Raw genomic sequence first — 23,839 nt, 5'->3', positions numbered from 1 at the left:
AGGTTGTCTTGTTCATGGATCACATTGCATTAAAATACCTAAACACACAAAAGAAGTTGAGCAATAGACATGCAAAATGGTTTTCTTTCTTATAATGATAAATATTTGTTTTGAAGCACAAATCAAGAATGTAGAACCAAATTGCAGATGCATTGAGTACATGCATTGTACTATTGACAACAATGGAAAATGAGGTAATTGGTTTTGATGCAATAAAATATTTGTATGAGTCTGATAGTGATTTTTGGGAGATTGTGGAACAACTGAAGAATACAATAGCTAGAAATATGGCTCATATTCAAGGCGAATACTTTATGCAAGATGGATATCTCTTCAAAGGAAAGCAGTTATGCATTCCAGTTGGTTCTATGAGGGAGAATATCATCAAAGAATCTCATAGCAGTGGCTTGGCTAGACATTTTGGAAAGGATAAGACAATTGCCTTAATAGAGAATACATATTACTAGCCAAATATGAAAAGAGAAAAAACTAGATATGTGACAAGGTGGAGGATTTCTTTGGTTGCTAAAGGGCACTCACAGAGTACAGGATTGTACATGCCACTACCAGTACCTCTCGAACCATGCACAAATTTGAGCATGGAATTTGTTTTAGGATTGTCAAACACACAGTGAGGTAATGATTCTATTTTTGTGGTTGTTGATAGGTTCAGTAAAATGGCTCATTTCATTGCTTGTAAGAAAACTAGTGATAGAATAAGGGTGGCAAAATTAATCAAAAGTTGTTAGATTGCATGGTGTGCCAAAAATCATTGTCTTTGATAGGGATATCAAGTTCTTAAGTTATTTTTGGAGAAATTTATGAAAGATGGGGACTAAGTTACAATTTAGCAGTTCCTACCACCCTCAAACTGATGGACAAACAGAGGTAGTCAACCAAAGTTTGGGAAACTGGTTAAGGTGCATTGTTGGAGAGAAGCCCCAAACAGTGGGATTTGGCATTACCCCAAGCAAAATTTTCTTACAATAGTTTAGTGAGCAGATCTATAGGTAAATCACCATTCCAAATTGCTTATGGTAGGCATCCTAAGGGTGTTTTATATTTGGTGCAGTTGCTGCTTGGAGAAAGAATCAATGATGATGCAGAAGCATTTGCATACCACCTCCAACAATTGCAGCAAGAGGTGAAACAAAAGTTACAGGAAAGTAATGAGAAGTACAAATCTATAACAAATGTTGGTCACCAACATCAAGTCTTTAATGAAGGTGATTTATTGATGGTTTATCTGTAAAGAGAGATATTTCCTATAGGCACATACTACAAGTTGAAGTATAAAAAAATTGGTCCTTGCAGGGTTCTCAAGAAGAGCAATGACAATGCTTATAAGGTGGATTTACCAGCTGATCTCCATATCTATCTTGTATTTAATATCTCTAATTTATACACCTTTCATGGTGAAATTCATGATGATTCTATTCAGGTGGAAATAGATTGGTAGAAGACAATTCCCAGTAGGAAAAGGGAGAAGATTGCACAGTTTTTAGATAAGAAGACTACTCACACTCGGCAAGGAGAATACAATAGGTACTTGGTAAAATGGGAAGGATTAGCACTAGCAGAGAGCACATGGATTATAAAGTGGGAATTGAAAAATCCAGATCGAGGTCAGTGGCAATAGTTTGAGGATAGTAACTTGCAGGAGTTGTGTTCTTTTCAACCAGAGGAGAATGTTGTAGCGGCATCGCGAGGTCATAACTTTTGACTCGGTTATTCGTTTGGGCTGAAATTTAACATGGAGGTGTATCATGAGGATTGTTTTGAATTTCTAATCAAACCTATTTCGGTAGGGCCTCAGTTTGATCAAATTTTTAGTGCCGAATTCTTTCATCCGAGGCTTCAAAATTGGATTTTAGTATTTTTTTTTTAGGTTTTAGAAAGTTTTTTAATTATTTTTTAACTCAAAATATTTATGGGGTTAGAAAGTTCTCAATTTGTGATGTAATAATATTTTTAATAATTATAGAATGATTCATGATTTTTGGGATAGATTTAAAAATTTCAATAAATGGCAAATTTCAGATTTTGTACAAATCTACCCAAAAAGAAAGTTATTAGTTTGTTGTTAAAATAGGCAATTTTTTTCATTGTAAGGGAGAATTGTGGGAGTTTTGCAAAAGAATAATATTGAAGAAAATTGATCCAAACTTGTGTTGTTTTGTATGATTTCTTTAGTGATATTGTTTGTGTTTTTATTGGCTACATTAGATAGAGGAAGCACGATAAAGATGCCAACTTAAAGAGGAATGCCTAGAATTGAAGAAGTGTTGGAGTGATTTTGAGAGATGATACAAAATGATATCTAAAATAAGTTGAGATTAGCTATAGGAAATGCAAGAGATCATTTGAGTGATGCCAAAAGTGAATTGGAAGGACAAGAACATGAAAGAGAAGAAGAACAACCTATAGATGCTAGAGAAGAAATATTTTTGAGGGCCCTTTTGAGAATCACAAAGAGTAGAAAAATGGATGTGGCAATCTTTCCTAGATCATTAAATCTAGACGAGTTAATTGATTTGATAGGGGAGCTCAAAGAATATTTTGAAGTGGAGGACGTTCGATATCCATAAAGGCTAAAGTTGGCTCAAAAAAATTTGAAAGGTAATTCTTCATTATGTTGGAAAGACTTGAAGAAAGAGAAAGGGACAAGTAGACAACAACAAGGGAAATTAGACTGACAAAGAATCTAAGCCCAAATTGAGTAAGGGAACATGCCAAAAAACAAAGGAAAAAGAGTTCCCATCAAGAGGACGTGGTAGTAGTAACATATTCCAAGGTAAATGTTTCAACTGGGAAGAAGCTAGTTATCATGCTTATGAGTTCTTTCAAATACAAGAAGGAAGCAAGAAAAGTGCAACAAGAAAAACTTGAAACAAGAAGATGAAAATGTTGATGCATCCACAAAAGGTGAAGAACCCAAAGGAGGTGAATCTATAATGATGAGGAGAGTGTTGGTGAATCCCAAGGTGGATAAGGAGGAACCATCCCAGAATAAGAGTCTCTTTCAAACTATGTGCAAGGTTGGAGGTAAGTCTTGTAAAGTTATGCTAGATAGTGGTAGTATAGAAAACTTAGTTTCAGATGAGATGACAGAGAAGCTAGTTTGAGAAGGTGTAAGCACCCTAATCCATATAAAGTATCATGGTTATAAAAAGGACATGAATTGACAATAAATGAGCAATGTTTGGTTAATTTTTAGATTGGCTCTTATAAAGACGAGGTGTTGCATGATGTGATGCCTATGAGTTCTTGTCGTGTGTTATTGTGTGGGCCATGACAATTTGATAAAAAGATTGTTTATGATGCCTACAAAAATGTGTACACCATCTAGAAAGATGGTCAAAAGTATAAATTGAATCCTCTAAGGGAGAAGAAGAAGCTAGTAAATGAATCAAGTTTCATTGTTTGTTGTAGTGCTAAAAATCAATGAATAGAGGAAGAGAAGAGGGCTGAGTATAGTGATTTGTAGAGACTCAAATGGTAGATTTCAAAAGGAAAAGGTAGATTAGATTCCAATTTATTAAAGTAATTAAGTAAAGGGAAAGAGAATAACAGTCCAAAAGAATGTGAAAGTCAAAGATGCGAACATGGGGTGGGAAGTAGCTTAGATATACATAACAACACCAATAAAGGTTGCTTGTATGTTGAGGTTGGACAAAAAAGTGGAAGACAGAAGGCTCCCATGGACAAGGAGAAAAATCAGATAAAAAATAAACTTGGGATCATTGTCCCATGCACCTTCCAATGTTCCTAAGTTTACCAACTCTAGGAACATTTTTAGTAACCTAGTGTGTCTAGTGTAGGAGCACCTAGGTATATAGACAATCAACACCACCAAAAATTAAATTTTAATTTATTTATATTTTTTCGTTTGTTTGATTTTTATTTCTCCATTTCTTCTTTTGCCATGCTCTATATTTGTAGTGGCTAAAATGTTTGGGGAAACTTTTAAAAAATGATAAGTGATCAGTGTAAAGATAATTGGCACAACTTTTACCAATATCCACGTAGCCTGATTGAAGTTTTAAAACATGGTACATGTTTCAAACAAATCATAAAGGAAACATTACTAGTTAAGAAGACCGTTCAAATATAAAGATTGGCACAACAATAAGAGAAATTTTTTTCCAATGTTTAAAGACAAAGTAGCCCGATCTAAAAAGACTATCTATTGGTATATGATTTGTGAAAGAAAATAACCAAGCAAATGATAGGTGATAGGTGTAATAGGGCTGATTGAAAATAATTTACGAGTGAGAAATTAAAAGAAAAGTGGTTGGGGGTGAATTATTTGGTGCGTACAAGAAAGGAAGAGAGTAACACTAATAGACATGAATAATCTTTGTGCAAGAAGAGGGAGAGAAAAATGCATTGCCTGCGAGAAAGTATGAGGAGCTTGTGAGGGCTTTAAGAATAGATGGTTATTAATAAAGAAATACTACATAGAAAGAAAAAGTAATAGAGTAAGGTAATTCAAATGTGCTGAACAAAGGTAGTGGAGAGAATTTGAATAAGAGTAAAAGGTCGATGAAGACCAAAAGTTTATAGCTTCTGTTGCATTTTTGAAATAAATAATTTCATATTATTTTGTGGAGATGTATGTGTTTAGTTTTAAATATAGAGAAATTATTGGTTTGCATTTTTTTTTGTTAAATGTTGATAAGTTGTAGGCAAGAGGTTTTCATCTTGCATCAATAATAGAAGGTAAATATACTCTTTAAAGAGAGTAAGAAATTTCCTTACTAAAGAATAATTTTATTTGATGGTTTTAATTAGAGAAGACAACAAATGTAGTGTACATGAATAGAATTTTGTGCAAGGAAAAGAAATGGAAATGAGGATGAATATGAAATAAGAGAATCAAAATAAATAAGGTGTAAACCAAAACATCAAAGAAAATCATACGAAAATATAAGATCAAGGAGTTAGGGAAACATAATAAATAATGTTGAAGAAAAATGCCAAAAAATTGTCATACAAAAAGATAGATGATTAATGTGATGGATGAGTGTAGCAACCATATATTAATTAAAAAAGGCATAATAAGAGATGTAAAAATTAAGTAATTAGTTAGAAGGTGAAGCACAATAATCAAGTCTCAATCAAAAAGTTTCATAATAAAATCAAAATAGAAAAAGATTCTTTTTTTTGTCAATATGAATGAAAGTGTATCGAGGAAACTTTATTGATTTTCTCATAATTCTAAACATATACGGAAAAGAAAATGAAAATGGAAGAAAAGGAAAGAAAGGTCATGAAACAAATTGAAAGCTCATAGCCACTTGTGTCATACTCTGGACATTTATTATCTTTGACACATTAGACATGGACATGCAAATAGTAAAAATAAAAACAAAAAATAACACGAAATGATATAAGTGGGTTCTTTGTTTACTTTGTTGTTTCTTTTGTTTATTGATATCTATGGATCAAATGGGAAGTTTAAACTATTTGTAACAAAGTCATTAGAGTACTTTTGATCTATTCTTGTCTAAAAAAATTGTTAATAGAGTAAAGAGTATTAAATAAATACTCAATGTTTCAAGTATGAGAATTTTCTTTTAAGGTTATTAATCTTCACATATATTGAATATTATTGTTAACCTACAAAGGTCCATGATAAGTAGTATTGAAAATTGTGTTGTAAGTAAGAACTTAATGATTGTTACAGAAAATGGACGGGTTTGATTACCAATGGATTCGACACCATCGTCAAAAGATTCAAAACAATATTGAAATAATTCAAAATAAGTTTCTTCTTTCCATTTATTTTTCTGCTATGTATTTTTTGATATTGGACAATGAGATGCATAAGAAACAACATGATAGTCACATGTACACTATGGGACTCCTTAAATGCTAACACATCATGAGGAGCTATATAACATTCCTTGATATGATTTTATGAACATCTAAAAAGTTGGTATCATTAGAGAGCATAGATGAAAATATTATACTCCTCATGACTAGAGGTTGAGAGATTAGAATCACTATATTCAAGTATACTCTAGGATAAGGAGTAAACTATGCAATAATGGTACATCAAGAAAGAGTAATGAGTAATAGGTCCTTGGGAAAAGTGCAAGGTAAAATCCAATGTATCAATGGGAAAAGTACAAGGTAAAATCCAATGTATCAATGGGAAAAGTACAAGGTAGAATCCAATGTATCAATTTCATGATGAATAACTAATTGATCAATTCATAATCCAAGGCGTATCTATCAATACAAGATCATTGGTACTAAATTCAAAATATTTGATGTGTACACTCATGGCTACTACTAGTTAAATTATCTCAGAGAGTCAACTTGAAATGACTGAAAATGATGTTTGAATTGAGACATTACAAAACCATATAAGAAATCTTATGATCAAATCTAAGGTAAATAAATAACGACAATAGAAGTTAGATTCAGACCGTTCAAACCTGAATAAACTTCAAGCTCAAATAAGCTAATAAAGGTACATTTACAATAAGGCCAGAATAGAAGTAAAACAAAAGAATAAAAGAAACAATTATACAAAAATAAGAACATATACTAGGGGAAGAGCACCAGTAGCTGTCATAGCTAACTTCACACACCCACATATCCTAAACGATACATGAGATTTTGATTTTTTTTTTTAGTTGTCTTCATATGCGACTTAACTACTTATAGCTATTGATTTGGCTTCTGGGTAGTAACAATGTACATTGTGGAATCAGTTATGCGCACAAAGGTAAAAAAGTACACATTTCAAAGTGTCGCCTAATACTTAACTAAAGATGTTCCAGTAACTGTCAACTCAAAATCGCTAGTACTTGTTAACAAATGTCCCAATAGTGATGCACAAATTGGCCAATTATGAACAAAAATTACAAAAAATGATCAGCTATTGATACAAAACAAATTTATTAATGTTGTTTTCACTATGACGACTATTAGGAAGTCAACGTGACAATAAGATGATGATTATTGAACTATATTTTCTATTAATGTTAATTTCATAAATAGTTGTCTTACCGTATCAGACACGGAACTTTTAAACATGTGAGATGAACATGGAATGTTTGGTAGTGACTGTGATTTATACAGTAGCAGTCCACTAAATACGCCCGTATGAAGCAGAGTGCAGGATGTGACTAGAGATGAGTCAGAGAGCAAAGTAATTAAAGGAAGGCTGGGCCCGTGGGTCTCTGAACGAGGAGGGAGTGATAAAAATAGCAAAGGGTCCACTTTTCTAGCCTTTCTAAAACTGTATAAGAAGCGTGGGCTTCACATGGGAGTCGCACTATAGTGGGACCATACACTCATATTCGTCCTTGTGTTGCAGCATGGAACTCGCTAATAGGTACCCAAATCCTTTTCATTCATCTTAGTTTTTACTTACACTCCATTCCATTCACTAATTTCTCTACGATTACCAACTACTTAGCTTCAACCATTCCTCGTCTCTTCAAATATAGCAGAGATTATGACCAGCTACAACTATATATTGGTGCACCTACCAGAAACAATGAACAACACCAAATAAATGAAGTTAAGATGACTTTCTGTTAAGTAATCCCGTTTTAAAATCTCTTTTTAATCTATCGTAGCATTTGCTCCCACCCTGAAGCAGCAGGATACAAGATTTCCAGGTACATATCTTGAGTAAAATAGCATTTCACTCAAATAATTTCTCATCACTTGTTAGTCTTGTTTTCTCTGTTGTGTAGGGTTTTCAGGCGCCTGACATTTACTGTATTGGTCTGTTTCAGGGATTTGTTAAGTTTGGAGGATCAGAGTTTATGAGTTAATAGAAAATCATGGGGCGCGGAAAGATTGAAATAAAGAGGATAGAGAATAACACAAACCGCAATGTGACCTTCTGTAAACGCAGAGGCGGTTTGTTGAAGAAGGCCTTCGAATTATCCGTCCTCTGCGAGGTAGACGTTGCTCTGATTGTCTTCAACACTCGAGGAAAGGTCTACGAGTATTGCAATAAAGAGTACCGCCATCTAACCCTTTCTCTATCTCAAAGCTATTCCTACTATTTTTTTTCTTTATATATAATTTCATATTTAGATGTATGTGAAGTTTAAATGACAGTTAAATTCCTTTTCTTTCTCTCATATATGTTGAGATTTCTAGGGCCTGGTTCTGTAGATGTAAATCGTTGAGCTCTATGGATTAACGATTTCATGAAATGGACAGATCCCTTAAAATCATGATATTTGTGAAATTCATAAGAATAGATTATGTTGTTCTTGATAAAACTCTATAAATTTTAGAAGCATCAAGGTTTACAAAGATTTTTATCAGGAGAAGATTCTTTATATTTCAATTTTGTTTTGGATGATTTAGGGTTGATTGCAATTTAGAGAGCCCATCAGTCTTAAATCACACACATTAAGTAATTTATTAAGTCTATGAGTATTTAAGTCTAGAAACAAAACTTAATATGTGTGATTTAAACCATTCCATTAATAACATGACATATGACGTGTTGGTTGGCCTGCCCTGAACTTGCCAAGTTCTTTGTTAAAGAAACGGCCCTAACTGTGATTTATACATTAAAAAATTTGCTGTATTCTCATTAATGCATTTAAGATATTGGTACGTAACGCCGGTTTATCCATTAATCGATTTCTGAAAAATGTTTTAATAGCAAATTCTTCATTGTCACAACTTTACAGTTTATTTACTTTAAAACTGGCTATTATTTATATTTAATTTACTGTTATCTATGAATTTTAAGTTTAAAACTTAAAAGTATTGAATTTATCATCGATAAATAGTAATTTCCTTTTCCATACATAGCCAGAGCCAGTTGATAGATTAAACAAACCGGAAAGTTTCCTCAAATTCCCTGGCTTCGTACTCGTAAGTTTAAACTGCTTGCTAAATTATGTGAATGATGCGTAGTATTTCGAAGTGATAGCAAATTTCAAGGTTAAGATCGGAAAATATTCAACTACGACTGTTTTTCTGGAAAAGATGCCACCATATACGTTGGGCTGTTTAAGCATTTCGATTTGTGTACCTGAAACGAGGCTCGTAAAAACAATCGGCAGATTTCTCTTAAAACAAATCGCTTCCAGGCCGTAACTATTATTCATTGCAAAACGACTTTCCCTCTGCAACTCCCGACCAAATCGAACAGATGGAAACTGACAAGACTTTATTCCTTCATCTAAGACGAACATTTTGCAAGCATATTCAATAAATTCGGAGAATTTACTTATTTGTACTCTTCTCAAAAAAGAGTACAGTACTTCTACAGTGTCTTGTGATTGTGCTCTCCGGTATGCATTCTGAAACCTCAGATCCAAACTTCGTCACAAAAATTTGTGGTCTTCTCAAATAGACTCCAGTTAATCTACATTATCTTTGAAAGAATATGATAGTTTAAAAACACTCACAACAAACTGAAAGAGAAATAATATTCAACTGAAAAAATCTGTTTATAAAAGCATTGCATATTAAAAACTAACTTTGCTCAAAACTATGAGCTGAATGCAAAGCTCATTATATTGAAAACTTGAATGAATAATTGCAATAACAGTGAATTGTTTTATAGAAAATTCCTTTTACTAAGAATTGAAGAAAAAACATAAAACATAAAATATAAGTTAAAAAATCTAAGCCATCCTAGCAGTTTACAAACTGTTGATTCAAAACAACAAAAGAACGATGCCTTGGAGATCAAGCTACAGTGGAGAGCATATCTTTGCTTTTTAATAAAACAAAGTTGTTTAACTTTGTTTTATTAAAAAAAGAGATATGCTTTCCTCTGTAGCTTGATTACCAAGGCATTGTTCATCTTCAATCTCCACTTGAATGATCAATGGAGGTGAGTCCCAACTGATAACTTAAGGTAATAAAATTTGTGGTTGGAAGAGCTTAGGTGAAAATATCACCAATTTGTTCAAATGAAGGACATAACTATAACTCCACTTACCCATCTTGAACCAAGTCATGAATGTAATGATGTCAGATATCTATGGGCTTCGTTCTAGCATGAAACACATGACTCTTTATTATGGCAATAGTGCTATTGTTATCACAATAAATGGTGTTTGGATGTTCCTGAACCAAATGTAGATCTAGCAATATTTGTCTAATCCATAATGCCTGAGAACTTGTTAAGGTAGCTACCATGTATTTAGTTTCTACTGAAGAAAGAGCTATTGTTGCCTAAATATTGCTACTCCAAGAGACAACTTTGAAACCAAGTGAAAAAACATATCCAGATGTAGATTTTATATCATCCACTGAACCAATCCAATCTGAATCTATGTAACCAACTAGCTCAAAAAATTTAGTGGAAGAATAATCAATCTTAAAATTTTGTGTACCACTCACATACCTCATAATTCTTTTCGTATCCCACCAATGAGACTCATGTGGATCCTGCATGAATTGAGAGATGAGACTCATATCATACATAATATCAAGCCTATTGGTTGTGAGGTACATGAGGCTACCAACGAAACTTTCATACATAGGAGCATCAATCTTGGGGCTAGTATCTTCCTTGGTTAATTTTTAACCTAGTGTTATGGGGTTGCAAGTGCATTACATGCCACCATTCTAAACTTCTTTAATAAATCAGCCAAATACATGGTTTGGGAAATAAATATTATGATGTTTATTGTACCTCCACACTAAGAAAATAGTACATGAGTCCAAGATTTGACATTTCAATTTCTTGTTTTATTTCTACTTGAAACTTTTCCATGGGAGCTTTGTTGTTACTTGTATAAATAAGATCATAAACATAAAGGAAAACTATGAGAATATCATTACCAATACCTTGGACATAGAAGGTAGATCCTGAGTGGATTTTGGTGAATCTTGTTTTGATGAAATAACTTTCAATCCTAGCATACCATGCATGAGGAGCTTGCTTCAATCCATTAAGGGCTTCCTTCAAATTGTAGACTAAGTGTTTTCTTTTTTAGGAACTTCATATCCCATAGGTTGTTCCACATAAACTTCCTCATCTATGTAATCATTAAGGAATGCTGATTTCACATCCATTTGAAATATTGGCCACTTTTATTATGCTGCAATAGCCAATATAATCTTGATTGTATCAAGTCTAGCCACATGAGCAAAAGTTTCTATAGGGTCCATTCCAGGAGTTTGTGCAAACCCCTTCGCAACTAATCTTTCCTTATGTCATTCGAGTGAACTATTTAAATCATATTTAACTTTATATATCCATTTTATACCAATCACTTGTTTATCTTTGAGATTACACTAATTCCCAAGTATTATTCTTATGAATGGAATTCATATCATCATTTCTAGCATTAACGCATACTGGTTCTTTTGCTGCTTCTTCATACATAGAGGGTTCCACTTGAATTGTAGTAAGTAAAGAAAAATTAACAATTGGATTTATATTTGCACTCCTTTGATAAATATCAACCAAACTTTGTACCTTTCTTGAAGCTGAAGTTGGAGGTGATAGTGGAGGTGAATCTTCACCCAAGTTTGTGCTATTTGAAGAACTAGGTGAACTTAAAGAACTAGAATTGGACCCTGAACTTCCTCTTGAGCATGTGGGGAGAGGGGGAAAACTATTATCTTTCATGCTGCTGACTATTGATTGATTTTGTTGCACAACATCTTTCCACTGCCATACTCCCCCTTCATCAAAGACCATATACCGACTAACAATCCATTTCTTTATGCAAGGATTAAAGAATCTTTATCCTTGAGTTATAGTAGAATATCCCACAAAGATACAAAGCTGGGATTTGACATCTAACTTCTTATTCTTTTGAACTAAAACCTGCAAATTTGTCAATCAACCAAAGAATCCAAGATGAGTCATTGAGTGTTACAAGTGTGGTTATCGTTGCACCAAAAGATCAAATTTTTAATGCCCGATACAACCACTATACATAGAATCCATAGGAGGTAGTTAAGCCATGTCACAAAATCAAGCACTGCACTGCACAACACAAGGAGACCAAGGGTGCATACCTTGAAACAATCCCCCCCCAGCACAAGTGAGGGGTTTGACCCTATTACCAAGCTCTGATACCACTTGTTACAAGTGTGGTTTTTGTTGCACCAAAAGATCGACTTTTTAATGCCTGATACAACCACTAGACTTATAGAATCCATAGGAGGTGGTTAAGCCATGTCACAAACCCAAGTGTTGCACTGCACAACACAAAGAGACCAAGGGCACACACCTTGCAACACTGAGGGCTTGTGACCACTCCAATATTCCTTTGGAGTGATGTTTTAAACAACTTTTGTGGGTCTTTGGTTTATAATATATACAATGGTGACATTTGCTTCTCCCCAAAAAATATTTGAAAGATATTTGTGTGCATCACACTTAGTGCCATTTTCATAATGGGTACATTTATTTCTTCCAGCAATACCATTCTCCTTAGGTGTTTATGCAGTATTAAGATGTCTTTGTATGTAATTCTTAATACAATAACCAGCAAAATCATTTGAAGTAAACTCTCCCCCTATATCTGTTTTGAGTATCTTAACAGGAGACCTGCTCTTCTTTTTAACCAATGCTTTAAAATTATTAAATCATGGAAAGCCTTCAAATTTCTACTTACGAAAATAAATGTAAATATGGTGAGAGTCATCATCAATGAAAGTAAAAAAAAATAGTTCTTATTCACTAATTGCTCTTGCATATCACCAAAAGTGTCAGTACACACAAGCTCTAGAGGATATTTGTCTCTCCAAGATTTGTTCACCATAAAATTGTATCGATGATGCTTGCCAAGTGTACACACTAAACAAACTTCTTCTTTTTCCTTAATTGTAGGAAGCCCTCACACCATATCCTTCTTATTTAGCAAATTTAACCTTTGAAAATTTAGATGACCATATCATTGATGCCATAGGCATGAATTATGTGTGGTTGATTTGAATGCATACAATTTACTAGAAACCCATGTGAGAGGAAACACTCTATTTTCTATCATATAAGTCTTTTCTACAAGATGATGATTATTAGATTTATCAAATATTTTGCAGCAATTATATTCAAACACTAGTTTATATTTTTTTCTAGAAGCTGCCCAATATTTGATAGACTATGCTGCAACTTTCACACAAAGAAAGTATTATGAATATGGGTAGCTTCTACTTTCTTAGTCTTGACTGCAAGGGTACCTTTTTTTAATATATCAACCTCCTTATCATCCCAAACTTAACTTGACTTCTCAATGTATCATCTAATTTTACAAAGAGATCAAGTTTACCTATCATGCAATTTGAGGAGTTTATATCCAAGAACAAGACATCCTCTTAGTGTTCTTTTGCCAATTTTCACTTGAAGAATGTAGAATGCCTTTCTTTAGAAGACTCTTTGTATAATTGGCTCTTAAATTATTCAAGTCAGATTTCTTCTTTCTACACCCCAATTCACCATGTCCATAGCTTTCATAGTATTGACATTGGATACTCCTTCGATCCATAGATCTTCATCCTCTTCCTTTGTTATTTCTTTTTCCTCTTTCTCTATTATTAACAATATATTCAAATTGATATTTAGTAGTGATAAAGGGAGGAGATTTTAAACTTTTCTTCAATGTTCATAGAAGGGTAAAAAATTCGCACCCAACTTTTCATAGAATGTTACATACACTCCTCATGAGATTGCAAAGAACCAATCAATTTTGCAACTTCGAAAGTAGTTAGATCTTTACTTTCTTCAATGGCTATCACCACTAGACAAAATTTAGAAGGAAGAGATCTAAAAAAAAATTCTGCAATTTTCTATTCTGTTACAGTTTCTCCTCGAGTCCTAAGATGATTCACAATACCTCGAGTCCTAGTAATAAATTCATGAATGGACTTAGGTTCCTTCATTCTCAAAATTTTAAATTATCTTAAAAAAGATTAAATTCTTACCAGTTTAGTTTTGTTTGTACCTTAATATGCAATTTGTAGAGCCTCCCATGCACTCTTTTATATTATCATGCTAGCAATTCAAGGGAAAATTAAAAAAATGCAATACAAATTTATGGTGTAAAGAGCTTTGTTGTCATTTTTTTGTCTTCTTTCATCTAATTTATTTTTGTTGTGGTGTCAATGCATTCAATGCATTCTGATTTGCAAGTTCTGTGTATCCCCCTTCCACTAATTCTCAGAGTTCTTAAGATAATAATAGGGTCTTCATTTTGATACTCCAATAATCGTAGTTGTGTCCAAGAAACAACATAATCATAAATGGTAAATCTTTTCTATTAGCCATTTGGAGATAACTATTTTTCTAACCTTTCTACTCGAGCATACAAGAAACTTGCAACCTACTTTGATACCAATTGAAAGATTATGATAAAATGAAAGAGAAATAGTATTCAACTGAGAAATATCTATTTATATAATCATTGCATATGAAAAACTAACTTTGCTAAAAAAAGTGACCTGAATGCAAAAGTCATTATATTGAAACTTAAATGAATAATTATAATAACAATAAATTATTTTGTAGATGATTCCTTTCCTAAGTATAGAAGAAAAAAACGTAAACATAAAACTAAAAATAGGAAAAAACTTAAAATAGAGTTTTTATTCACTGCAACAACAGTGGTAACAATGAATACAAGTAAAAAAGTAAAACAAAGTTGTTTTATTAAAAATAAGAGATATTCTCTCCATTGTAGATTGATCTCCATGGCATCGTTGATCTTCAATCTTGTGAGATTGCACTCCACTAAGTCTATAAATTTTAGAAATTCTACACAATTTTACCAAAACCATCATGGTTTACAAATATTTTTTATCTCCAAGAAGATTCAATATATTTCAATTTTGTTTCAGATTTCTTGACGATTTAGAGTTGAATGCAATTTATAAATCCATTAATAACATGGTAGATCACATGTTCTTTTGTTTCCAGATCTGTGAACTTGCAAAGTGGTTTGTTAAAGAAAAGATGCTAAGTGTGATTTATACATTAAAATTCAACTATTTCTGTAATGATTAGAAATTTTCTATATTCTAATTAATGCATTTTAGTTACTTGTACTTGGTGTAGGTTTATCAATTAATCGATTTCATGCTCATGTTAACAACATTGCTTCATTATCCTTTACCAAGGAGCTCAAAATCCAATAACCAACTTCATTTCCTTGACATTTTTCTCATTAAGAAATTATATCGCTACCTTGGTTGTTAGGTGTTCCAAAAAAGCACCCACACTGACCTTTACCTCTACTTCTCTCATCACCACCGAGTGAAAAAACCGGGGTCCTTAAAACTCTTGCTATGAGAGCCTATCAAATTTGCGATGAAGAAAACTTAGTTCATGAGCTTGACCACCTTTGTAATTTTTTTAGACTAAACAAGTACTTGAGAAAACAATTATAAGGGCCCTCAGTAAAACCAAGCCTCTCGAACCTCTGCCCCCTCCAATTTCTTTCTTTCCCTGTATTGATGGCATTTCCTAGAAAATCTCCAAATCCTTCTCAAGAGAGGCTTGTCATGTACTTTCAAACCCCTCTACACTTTGAAACTCCAGATCCCCTCCCTCAAAGGTCTGACTAACATCTTATTGGCCTCTGGGCTCTATAATATTGTTTGCCTTTGTGGCACTCCCTACATCATAGGTGAGATAGGTAGATCATTTAGCACTAGATTGAGAGAGAAAAAACTCTTCCTCAACCAAACAATAAATTTTCTTATAGAACCCTCAAATCTTATCTAAACAGGATAAGTTTTTCAAGTGTAAGATTAAGGAAGCCATTTAAATAAGAAACCATCCATCCAACATCAACTGACATTAATAGTGGAGTCTTAGTCATTCTTGGAAACCCTTTTTATCCTTACAAATTGACCTCAACACCCTTTAACCCCCTCTTTCCTTTCTATTGTGTTTGTTCTCCTCTCTTTAGCTTGGCCCTTTGGTTTTCTTTGTTCCCTTTATCTTCTTTCCTCTCTAACTTTGTGGTCTCATTGAGCCTCGTCTCTCTCTATTTTGTTATTCTAGCTCTCGTGGCATGCTTCTCTTCCCCTCTACCTAAAGTTGGTCATCTTGCCTCCTTTCTTAGTTAGGCGTAGTCTTCTCCTTTTTGCTTGGTCCTTTTCATGCCTCTTTTTCTCTTTTTCTTTTCTTCTTCATAGTTTATAAACTCTTTAGTTTTCCTATTTACCTCTTTTCTCTTTGTTATTTTATATCTTTCTTTTTAAATATATTTTAATTGTTTCATTTTATGTTACTATTTTTAACTTTTTCTTCCATTTATTTTCTATGTTTTTATTTTTATTATTTTCTTATTTTTCATGTCCCTAGGGTCTTTTTATTTGTCTTTTCATTATTTTCTTGTCTTTTTTAGACTAGTAGGCTTTTGTTTCAATTTTTCTTTGTCTTACCTTGTTTATTATTATTGTTTTTATTTTTCTTATATCTGCTTTTGTTTATCTGTTTTTGTTTTCTACTTTTTGAGCTTTTTAATTGTAGTTGTTCTTGTTTATTTATTTTGTTTTTGTTTTTCTATTTTGTTGTTGGGTTCTTTTATTGGGATTGTGAGCTTTTCTTCTTTTTTATTTTTTTAATTTCTTATTGTCTTTATTTTTTTATTTCTTGGGTTGGTTTCATCTCCATTTAGAGCTTTATTTTGTCCTTTGATATTGTTTTCTTTAATTATAGTTTTGTTATTTTGTTTTCTTTGTTCAGTTTATTATTTTTAATACGGGCATATGTTTGATTTAAGTTCTTTGGCAATGTTTTTTTTTTTTTTTTTAATATTTCGTCCCTCTTTTTCTTTTTTAACATTTAACAATGGCTTTGTTAGTTTTTGGCTCCCTTTTTCTTCTCCTTCCCATTGTTTTGGTTTTTCACTACTTTCTAGTCTTTATTCTCTTCTTTCTCTTGCTATTTTCTTCTACTTTCATTTGGTCCTTTGGATCCTACCTCTGTTGTTGTGCATCATCTTCCCTCTCTCCCTCCTAATCCAACCTCTTTTTTTGCCTGCATAGATCTATCTTGGAGATTGTTATCTCGACAACCCAGCCATATGCACATGAAAAATTGTCATAGTTTATGTCAAATCAATATCCTTAGTATCCTTAATTCAGCAGCCACATCTTCAACATATCCTGAATCAGTCAGCAACATTAAAGGTGAACATTAAAGATAAATTTTACTCAAGATTTGAATGGTTTTCATCTTGTCCAATGTCACATCTGCCATCCTCACACACTTCCTAGATGTTTATGATATTTATTATTTTCTTATCTTCTCAATTTTGTATACTACACGTTTGTAATGAAATCTGCCTTTGGGTATTTTAAATCCATAAGTGATTGCAACTTATTTCTGGACCAGTCAGTAACTATTTATTTGTATGCTATAGTATACATCAGTCCTGCAAATATGTTTCTACGTCTATGTTCAGTAGCTGCCATATAATCAATGTATTTGTATTGTGATCAATGAAGAATTTTTTACTATTGTAAAATTGTGTTCTGTTTCAATTCATTTATTTTTTTGCATATTGCGTGATCCATCCATCCATTATTTCATGTGGTATCAGATTCTGGTCGATCATGCTCGTTAAGACTAGGAGTAGGTAATCACTGTGAACTGTGAAGAAGAACCTGAAAAGGAAACCATCGTATGAATGGAGAAGAGTCTAGTCAAGGTTTATTTCAGCCATAAATTTTAGGGAAAGATTTATTTTTTCACAACATCGTGATATGGTGTGTTTGAAGAATCTAAACCAATGATTTAGTTGCTCTAATGAAGGATGCACCCAGTAAGGGGCTCGTAGACCAGAAAAATAGTCAGTTAATGGAGGTTGGCTTTAGCAAAGAAGAACAAGAAGAGGAAAATACTGTATGAGGAAAGTATCAGTTGTAAGTATTGAAATGTGAAAAGAGATGAAGGAAAAGAGACTGGCTCATAAGAATAAGATAAGTTTGTGTGTGAATTCTTAGAATGGCAAGGAAGAGAAGAGCTGCACAGGAATATAGCAAAGAGAAAAGCATAATTTTGTAGGGGGCTATGTAAGGTTTAAAGGAAGAGTTTGAGAGTGCGAGTAGAGAGGAAAGAAACCCGAGTGAGCAAGGGAAGAGAGAGTTAGTTAGAATGAGCGCGTGAGAAACAGAGTAGAGGAAATCTTCTACTGTTAGATAAGAGAAGGTGTCAATATGGAGGAGACCATAGTCATCGAAAAATTGTGCTGGTTTAAATTGTTGTAGCAACATTGGTTAGAAAGAAGCATTGCTATATACAAAGAAGATATGTAGTATCATTGGACGTTTCCGAAGATAAATTTTAGTATAGAAGAGCCATTGTTTTTTGTTGTTGAAGGAAAAAATTGAAAGTATTCATATTTGTCAAAAAAAAAAGTTGAGATCATAGTGGATAGTAAAATACTGTAGTAAAAAGAAGAAAGAGTTGCAGTTTCAAGAGAGCTCATTGGTAGAAAGAATATTAGTCATGTCGGGTTAAGAGGTAAGATTCTACCATTTTATTTTCATAATAAGTGATGGTAAGTTCAAAAGCCTGCATTGGGAAGTTACGGTGATCGCTATTGTTGGTACAAGTATTTAATTATTCTATTGTCCATAGAAAGTAAGTACGGATCTACTTAAAGAATAGAAGCAAAGGCCAATGAAATGTAGACATCTTTCTATAAGACATCGTAATAGTTGATTGTAGAAATCTGACATAGAAGAAATGTTAGGTGTTTGACTCCTTACTAAAGAAGGATAAGTGACTTAGAAGCCCAAAGTCAAAATTTGATGGAGGAAAATGGGATTTACATAGAAACTAGCAAGAGAATCTTGCAAAAGTCAATAGCCTCTATCAACAATCAAAATATTTGTAAGAAGTTGAAGTAAAAATAACATCCAAAGATTTCCACTACCAAAAGAGGCCTTGCAAAAGGAGATAAATTTTGATGGAGTCACTAAAGTTTGAGTAGAGACTAGAGGAGAGAGGACTTGCAGAAGTTTGAATCAACCCGAAGAGCCAACCATAGCTGAAGAAGAAGATTAAAAAGGAGGAAATTTGCAGTAGCAGAAACACAGTCAAGTGTCTAAGCAAGCCAACTTTAAATTTTTTGTTTCAATGGGAAACATAGGAAAGAAGGTGAAGAAAGAAAATGAAAAGCTAATTAATGAAATAAATATTTTAAATAAGGAATTAACGGAAATGAAGAAATACAAATCAGAGATGATTGCAATCATAAAAGAGAAATAAGCTGAAAAATGTAAACTTTTAGATGAGAATTGTGAGCTTGAAAAAAAATTATACAAAGTAAAAGAGAAAAATGAAGAGCAAGAATAAAAGTTAAAGTTGTTTAATGAGATAAAAAGAAGGAACAAGGAATTAGAACAAAGAGTAAAGTTGTTTGATGACTTAGAAGAGAAACTAAAAAAGATAGAAAAAGAAAATAGTTTACAAAAGAAGAAAATATCAAAATTGAAACAAGAAAATGAATATTTGAAGTCAAAGCCATCTGTATGTGATATATCATGGGGTGTAGATGATTTGATGTGAGATATCATGGGGTGTAGATGATTTGCGTGATTACATAATTGGTAAGTGTGAATGTGTTTGTGATAAAGAATGTAAGGAAGAAGCAGCAAATTTGTTTGCCAATATTGCTAGTTGTGATGATAAGAATGTTGGTTTGAAGATTATGAAGAAAATGGTATATAAAGGAAAACATGAAAAAAGAATCAAAGAGCCCATTCAGCCAATAGAGAGGCCAAAATATGAAGGGCTTGGATATCGTAAAGGTGAAAAAGATGTTCAACATGATATATTTTTAGTCAAATCTATCCAAAGAAAGAAAGAAATTATGTGTTCTCATTGCAAGAGAGAAGGTCACATTATAGACATGTGTTGGGATCTACATCCATGTAGTATTTGTGGTTTAAGAAATCATTATGAAAAAATGTGTTGGAAGAAAGGAGGGAAGAAAGAATCTATGATAGGTTGTATAAAAATGGATTGTAGATGGACCTATAGATCTAGTTGGGAAAAATTTACAGGTATGCTCAAAAGGTTGTACAAATTTTCCTATGGAAAAAATGTTAGCAATCATAAAAGGTTTGAATTTCAAAAGAGAAAAAAAATATTTTGAGTCAAAAGAGATCATTGTCTAGCAAGACAACTACAAAATGTGAACTTGCAGGAAGTTCCAGGTTGATGTTTTGAAGACTTGAAAACAAAGAGTTTGAAGAAACTGGCATAGTAATTGAAGAAAATTGGAGCACAACATGAAAGAAGGAGGAATTGATAAAAGAAATAAGAAGATTAGAGGAGGATCTCAAGTGTTTCAAGTTGTGAAAATACAAGTGCAGTTGTTAAGAGGTAAAGAGGTAATATGATAGAATGTTGCAACATTCTTTATTTGTGTAAGCAATGTTTGAGGCCAGTAGAGCCCACTAGGATCCTCGAGAACTCAGAGTATGACTCTATGGAAGGTATAAAAAATTAACTGTTTCACACCTGAACCTATGATGGACTGGTTACTAGAAAGGGCCAGAGCTCATGGTTAGAGCATCCCAACAACATCACGGGATTTCCTAAGTTTGATTTCTATAATTTGAAAAATTTAAATGTCGAAGCATAAAAAATAAAATCAGAATGAATTCAAAAAAAAATTAGAATTAATAATTGAGATTAAGCAAGAGTGTTGAAGATTGTACTCTCAACAACAAATTGTCAACGTTTATGTCAAATCAATATCCTCTATATCCTTCATTAACAGCCATATCTTCAACATGTCTTCAATCAGTCTACAGCATTAAATGTGAACATTGAAGACAGATTTTACTCAAGATTTGAATGGTTTTCATCTTGTCCATTGGCACATCTACCATCCTCACACACTTTATAGATGTTTATGATATTTATTATTGTCTTATCTTCTCAGTTTCGTATACTACAAGTTTGTAATGAAATCTGCCTTTGGGTATTTTAAATAAGTGATTGCAACTTGTTTCTGGACCAATCAGTAACGCTTTCTTTGTATGCTATAGCATATGTTGGTTCTACAAATATGTCTCTGTGTCTATTATCTGCCACATAATCAATGTATTTGTATTGTGATTGATGAAGATATTTTTGCTATTGTAAACTTGTCTTCTGTTTCAGTTCATTTAGTTTTCTGCATATTGTGTGATCCATCCATCCATTCTTTCAATTTGGAGTTTTGTATTTTTTAATTTCATTAGTTTTCTATCATCTTAATGATGGATCACAAAATGTGATATAAAACATTGATGCAAATAAAAACACACAATCTAATTTAGAAATAATAACGAGAACTATTATATTGTGAAAAACTAATATCTTTAATATTTTAACAACAAATTTTGTTACAACTTTACAATTTATTACTTTTAAACTGCCTATTATTTATATGTAAATTACTGTTATCTATGAGTTTTATGTTTAAAAGTAGTGGATTTATCGTCCATAAATAATAATTTCATTTTCCATACATAGCCAGTCAATAGATCAAACAAACCGGAAGGTTTCCTCAAATTCCCTGCTTTCGTACTTGTAAGTTTAAACTGCTTGCAAAATTATGTGATTGATGTGTAGTATTTCGAAGTTTAAACAATTTCAATGTTATGAACGAAAAATATTCAACTATTTCTGTTTTTCGCAGTATACGTTGGTCTGTTAAAGCATTTCGATTTCGGTACCTGAAACGAGGCTGACAAAAACAATCAACAGATTTCTCTTAAAACAAATCGCTTCTAGGGCTCACTATTACTCTTTACAAAACGACTTTCTCTCTGCAACTCCCGACCAAATCGAACAGATGGAGACTGATAAGACTTTTTTCCTTCATCTAAGACGAACATTTTGAGAGCATGTTCAATAAAAAGACTTCAATTATTCTGTAGAATCTTGTGAACTTGCCCTCCAGTGAGCATTCGGAAGCACAAACCAATTAGTGGAAAGTATCTTATGATCTTGCACCTCAGTAAGTATTCTGGAACCTCACATCCAGTCCTAGTCAAATAAATTTTGTGATTTTTTATTTTTAATTTTTCCGAACTTGCACTCCAATAAGCATTCATAAGCCACAAGATGTTGTAGAACGAGCTTCAGTAATCATTCTGAAACCTCACATTCAGCTTTAGTCCAATAAATTTTTGATAATTGGAAATAGATTTCAATTATTCTACAATATTTTATAAACTTGCACTTCAATAAACATTATAAGTCACAGAACTTGCATCAGTAAGGATAAGTTTTCATGAGAGGCTTCAAGATCTATTTTCATCAAGTAGGAGGTCTCATGAATCAAAAAATTTTATGCTACATGATAATTTCAAATCTTTTTCTGAAAGCAGCCCCTACATTTTAGGACTGCATATTTCAGCTGGTGTAATTGGGTTGGAACTAGAAATTGTTCCACCAACTTAGGAATTTTTGTATGTCACTTTTCAATTAGCTATTATTTTAAATTGTACTGAAAAAGAAATAGAAGGCAAATGGTGTTTATTTATTAATTTTTTATTTGCAGCATTTTTTATGAGATCACTACCTTCTCTAAATTTTAGAGCTTAAATTTTTTAGCTGATGGGACCATCAGCTTTAAAATATTCCTAAAAAAATCTAAGAACACCAGCTTTAAAATATTCCTAAAAAAATCTGAGAACACCTGATAAGAATTTTTAGGAAGCTCCCTCCATAAACCTTACCATTAGTATTCAGATACCTCATCCAATAGTAATCATAATAAATTTGTAATCCTTCTAAATAGACTTCAATTATTCTACAATATTTTGTGATCTTGCACTCCAATAAGCATTCATAAGCCAGAAGAAATTGTAGAACTTACTCCAGTCAGCATTCTGAAAACTCCAATAAGCATTCATAAGCCAGAAGAAATTTTAGAACTTACTCCAGTCAGTATTCTGAAAACTCGCATACAGTCGTAGTCAAATAATTTTTTCCTATTTTGAGATAGACTTCAATTATAGTAGAATATTTTATGAACTCGCACTCCAATAAGCATTCAGAAACCCCAATATACAATAGAACTTACACTACAGTTAGTATTCTGAAACTTCAGATCCAGTCTTAGTCAAATGAACTTGTGATCTTTTTAAATAGACTCCAATAATTCTACAATATCTTGTGAACTTGCACTCCATTGAGCATTTAGAAGCCACAAGTCATTTATTCTACAGAATCTTGTGAACTTCCATGAATTTATTGAATTCATGAAAACATATCTCAGCATAAAGTCCTATCCACGAATTCATTGAATTCATTGAGCTTCGAAAATATCCAGTTAAGCCACAATTTTCTTACCACATAGCAAGTAAGTATAAATATAACATTGTCTTAATATATCGATGATTCTGTTTGAATTCAGCGAGATAAAATCCTGAAGGAATTTATATGCAATCACAGTCTGGACTAGAACTCAGTATAGTTAGAATATGAGAGAAAAAAAGTTGAAATGTCCGTCCTATCTTAAATCTGTTTTCCTGCGCTACACATAACTGTGCATCCGCTGATATCATCGTCACGAAATCGAAACATTTGAGGAGTAAAACGAACGATTGAACTTCTTCTCGAGGGTATATGAGGAAATATTGTAAATAAACATTTGCTTAACTATTGTAAACTCCATTCCAGGAGCTTGTCTCGTTCGATAGGCTCACTTTTTTTGCGTACCTTATAGTTGTTTTTCATGGAAGGAATTTCAACATTTATACTTGTGTGAACATTACGGTACCAAGCTTTTTTTAGGGTTTGGACATTTTTTATATAAATATTAAGTTAAAGGGTTCTGTGTATGAATAAAGGTATAAGTTTTATCGCTTAATGGAGGTGATGTTCTGATTAGGTAAAGTGGGAGAGGGCCCCAATTCA

The 23,839-nt window shown here is 32.7% G+C and overlaps 1 protein-coding gene across 1 annotated transcript in view; it reads left to right on the top strand.

Annotated features, from left to right (window-relative positions):
- The first annotated feature begins 7,412 nt into the window (after positions 1-7,412).
- Positions 7,413-23,839, top strand: part of LOC131066963 (agamous-like MADS-box protein MADS1) — a 109,808-nt gene continuing 93,381 nt past the window's right edge. Inside the window, exons 1-2 of the mRNA XM_058001865.2 lie at positions 7,413-7,640; positions 7,761-7,990. Of these exons, the coding sequence (XP_057857848.1) occupies positions 7,809-7,990 (182 nt within the window). The 5' untranslated portion in view covers positions 7,413-7,640; positions 7,761-7,808. The remainder of the gene's footprint in view (positions 7,641-7,760; positions 7,991-23,839) is intronic.

The sequence above is a fragment of the Cryptomeria japonica genome, chromosome 3, assembly GCF_030272615.1.
Source record: "Cryptomeria japonica chromosome 3, Sugi_1.0, whole genome shotgun sequence".
NCBI lineage: Eukaryota > Viridiplantae > Streptophyta > Pinopsida > Cupressales > Cupressaceae > Cryptomeria > Cryptomeria japonica.
Note: the sequence above shows the minus strand (reverse complement) of the source record. Positions and strands in the feature narration are given on the sequence as shown.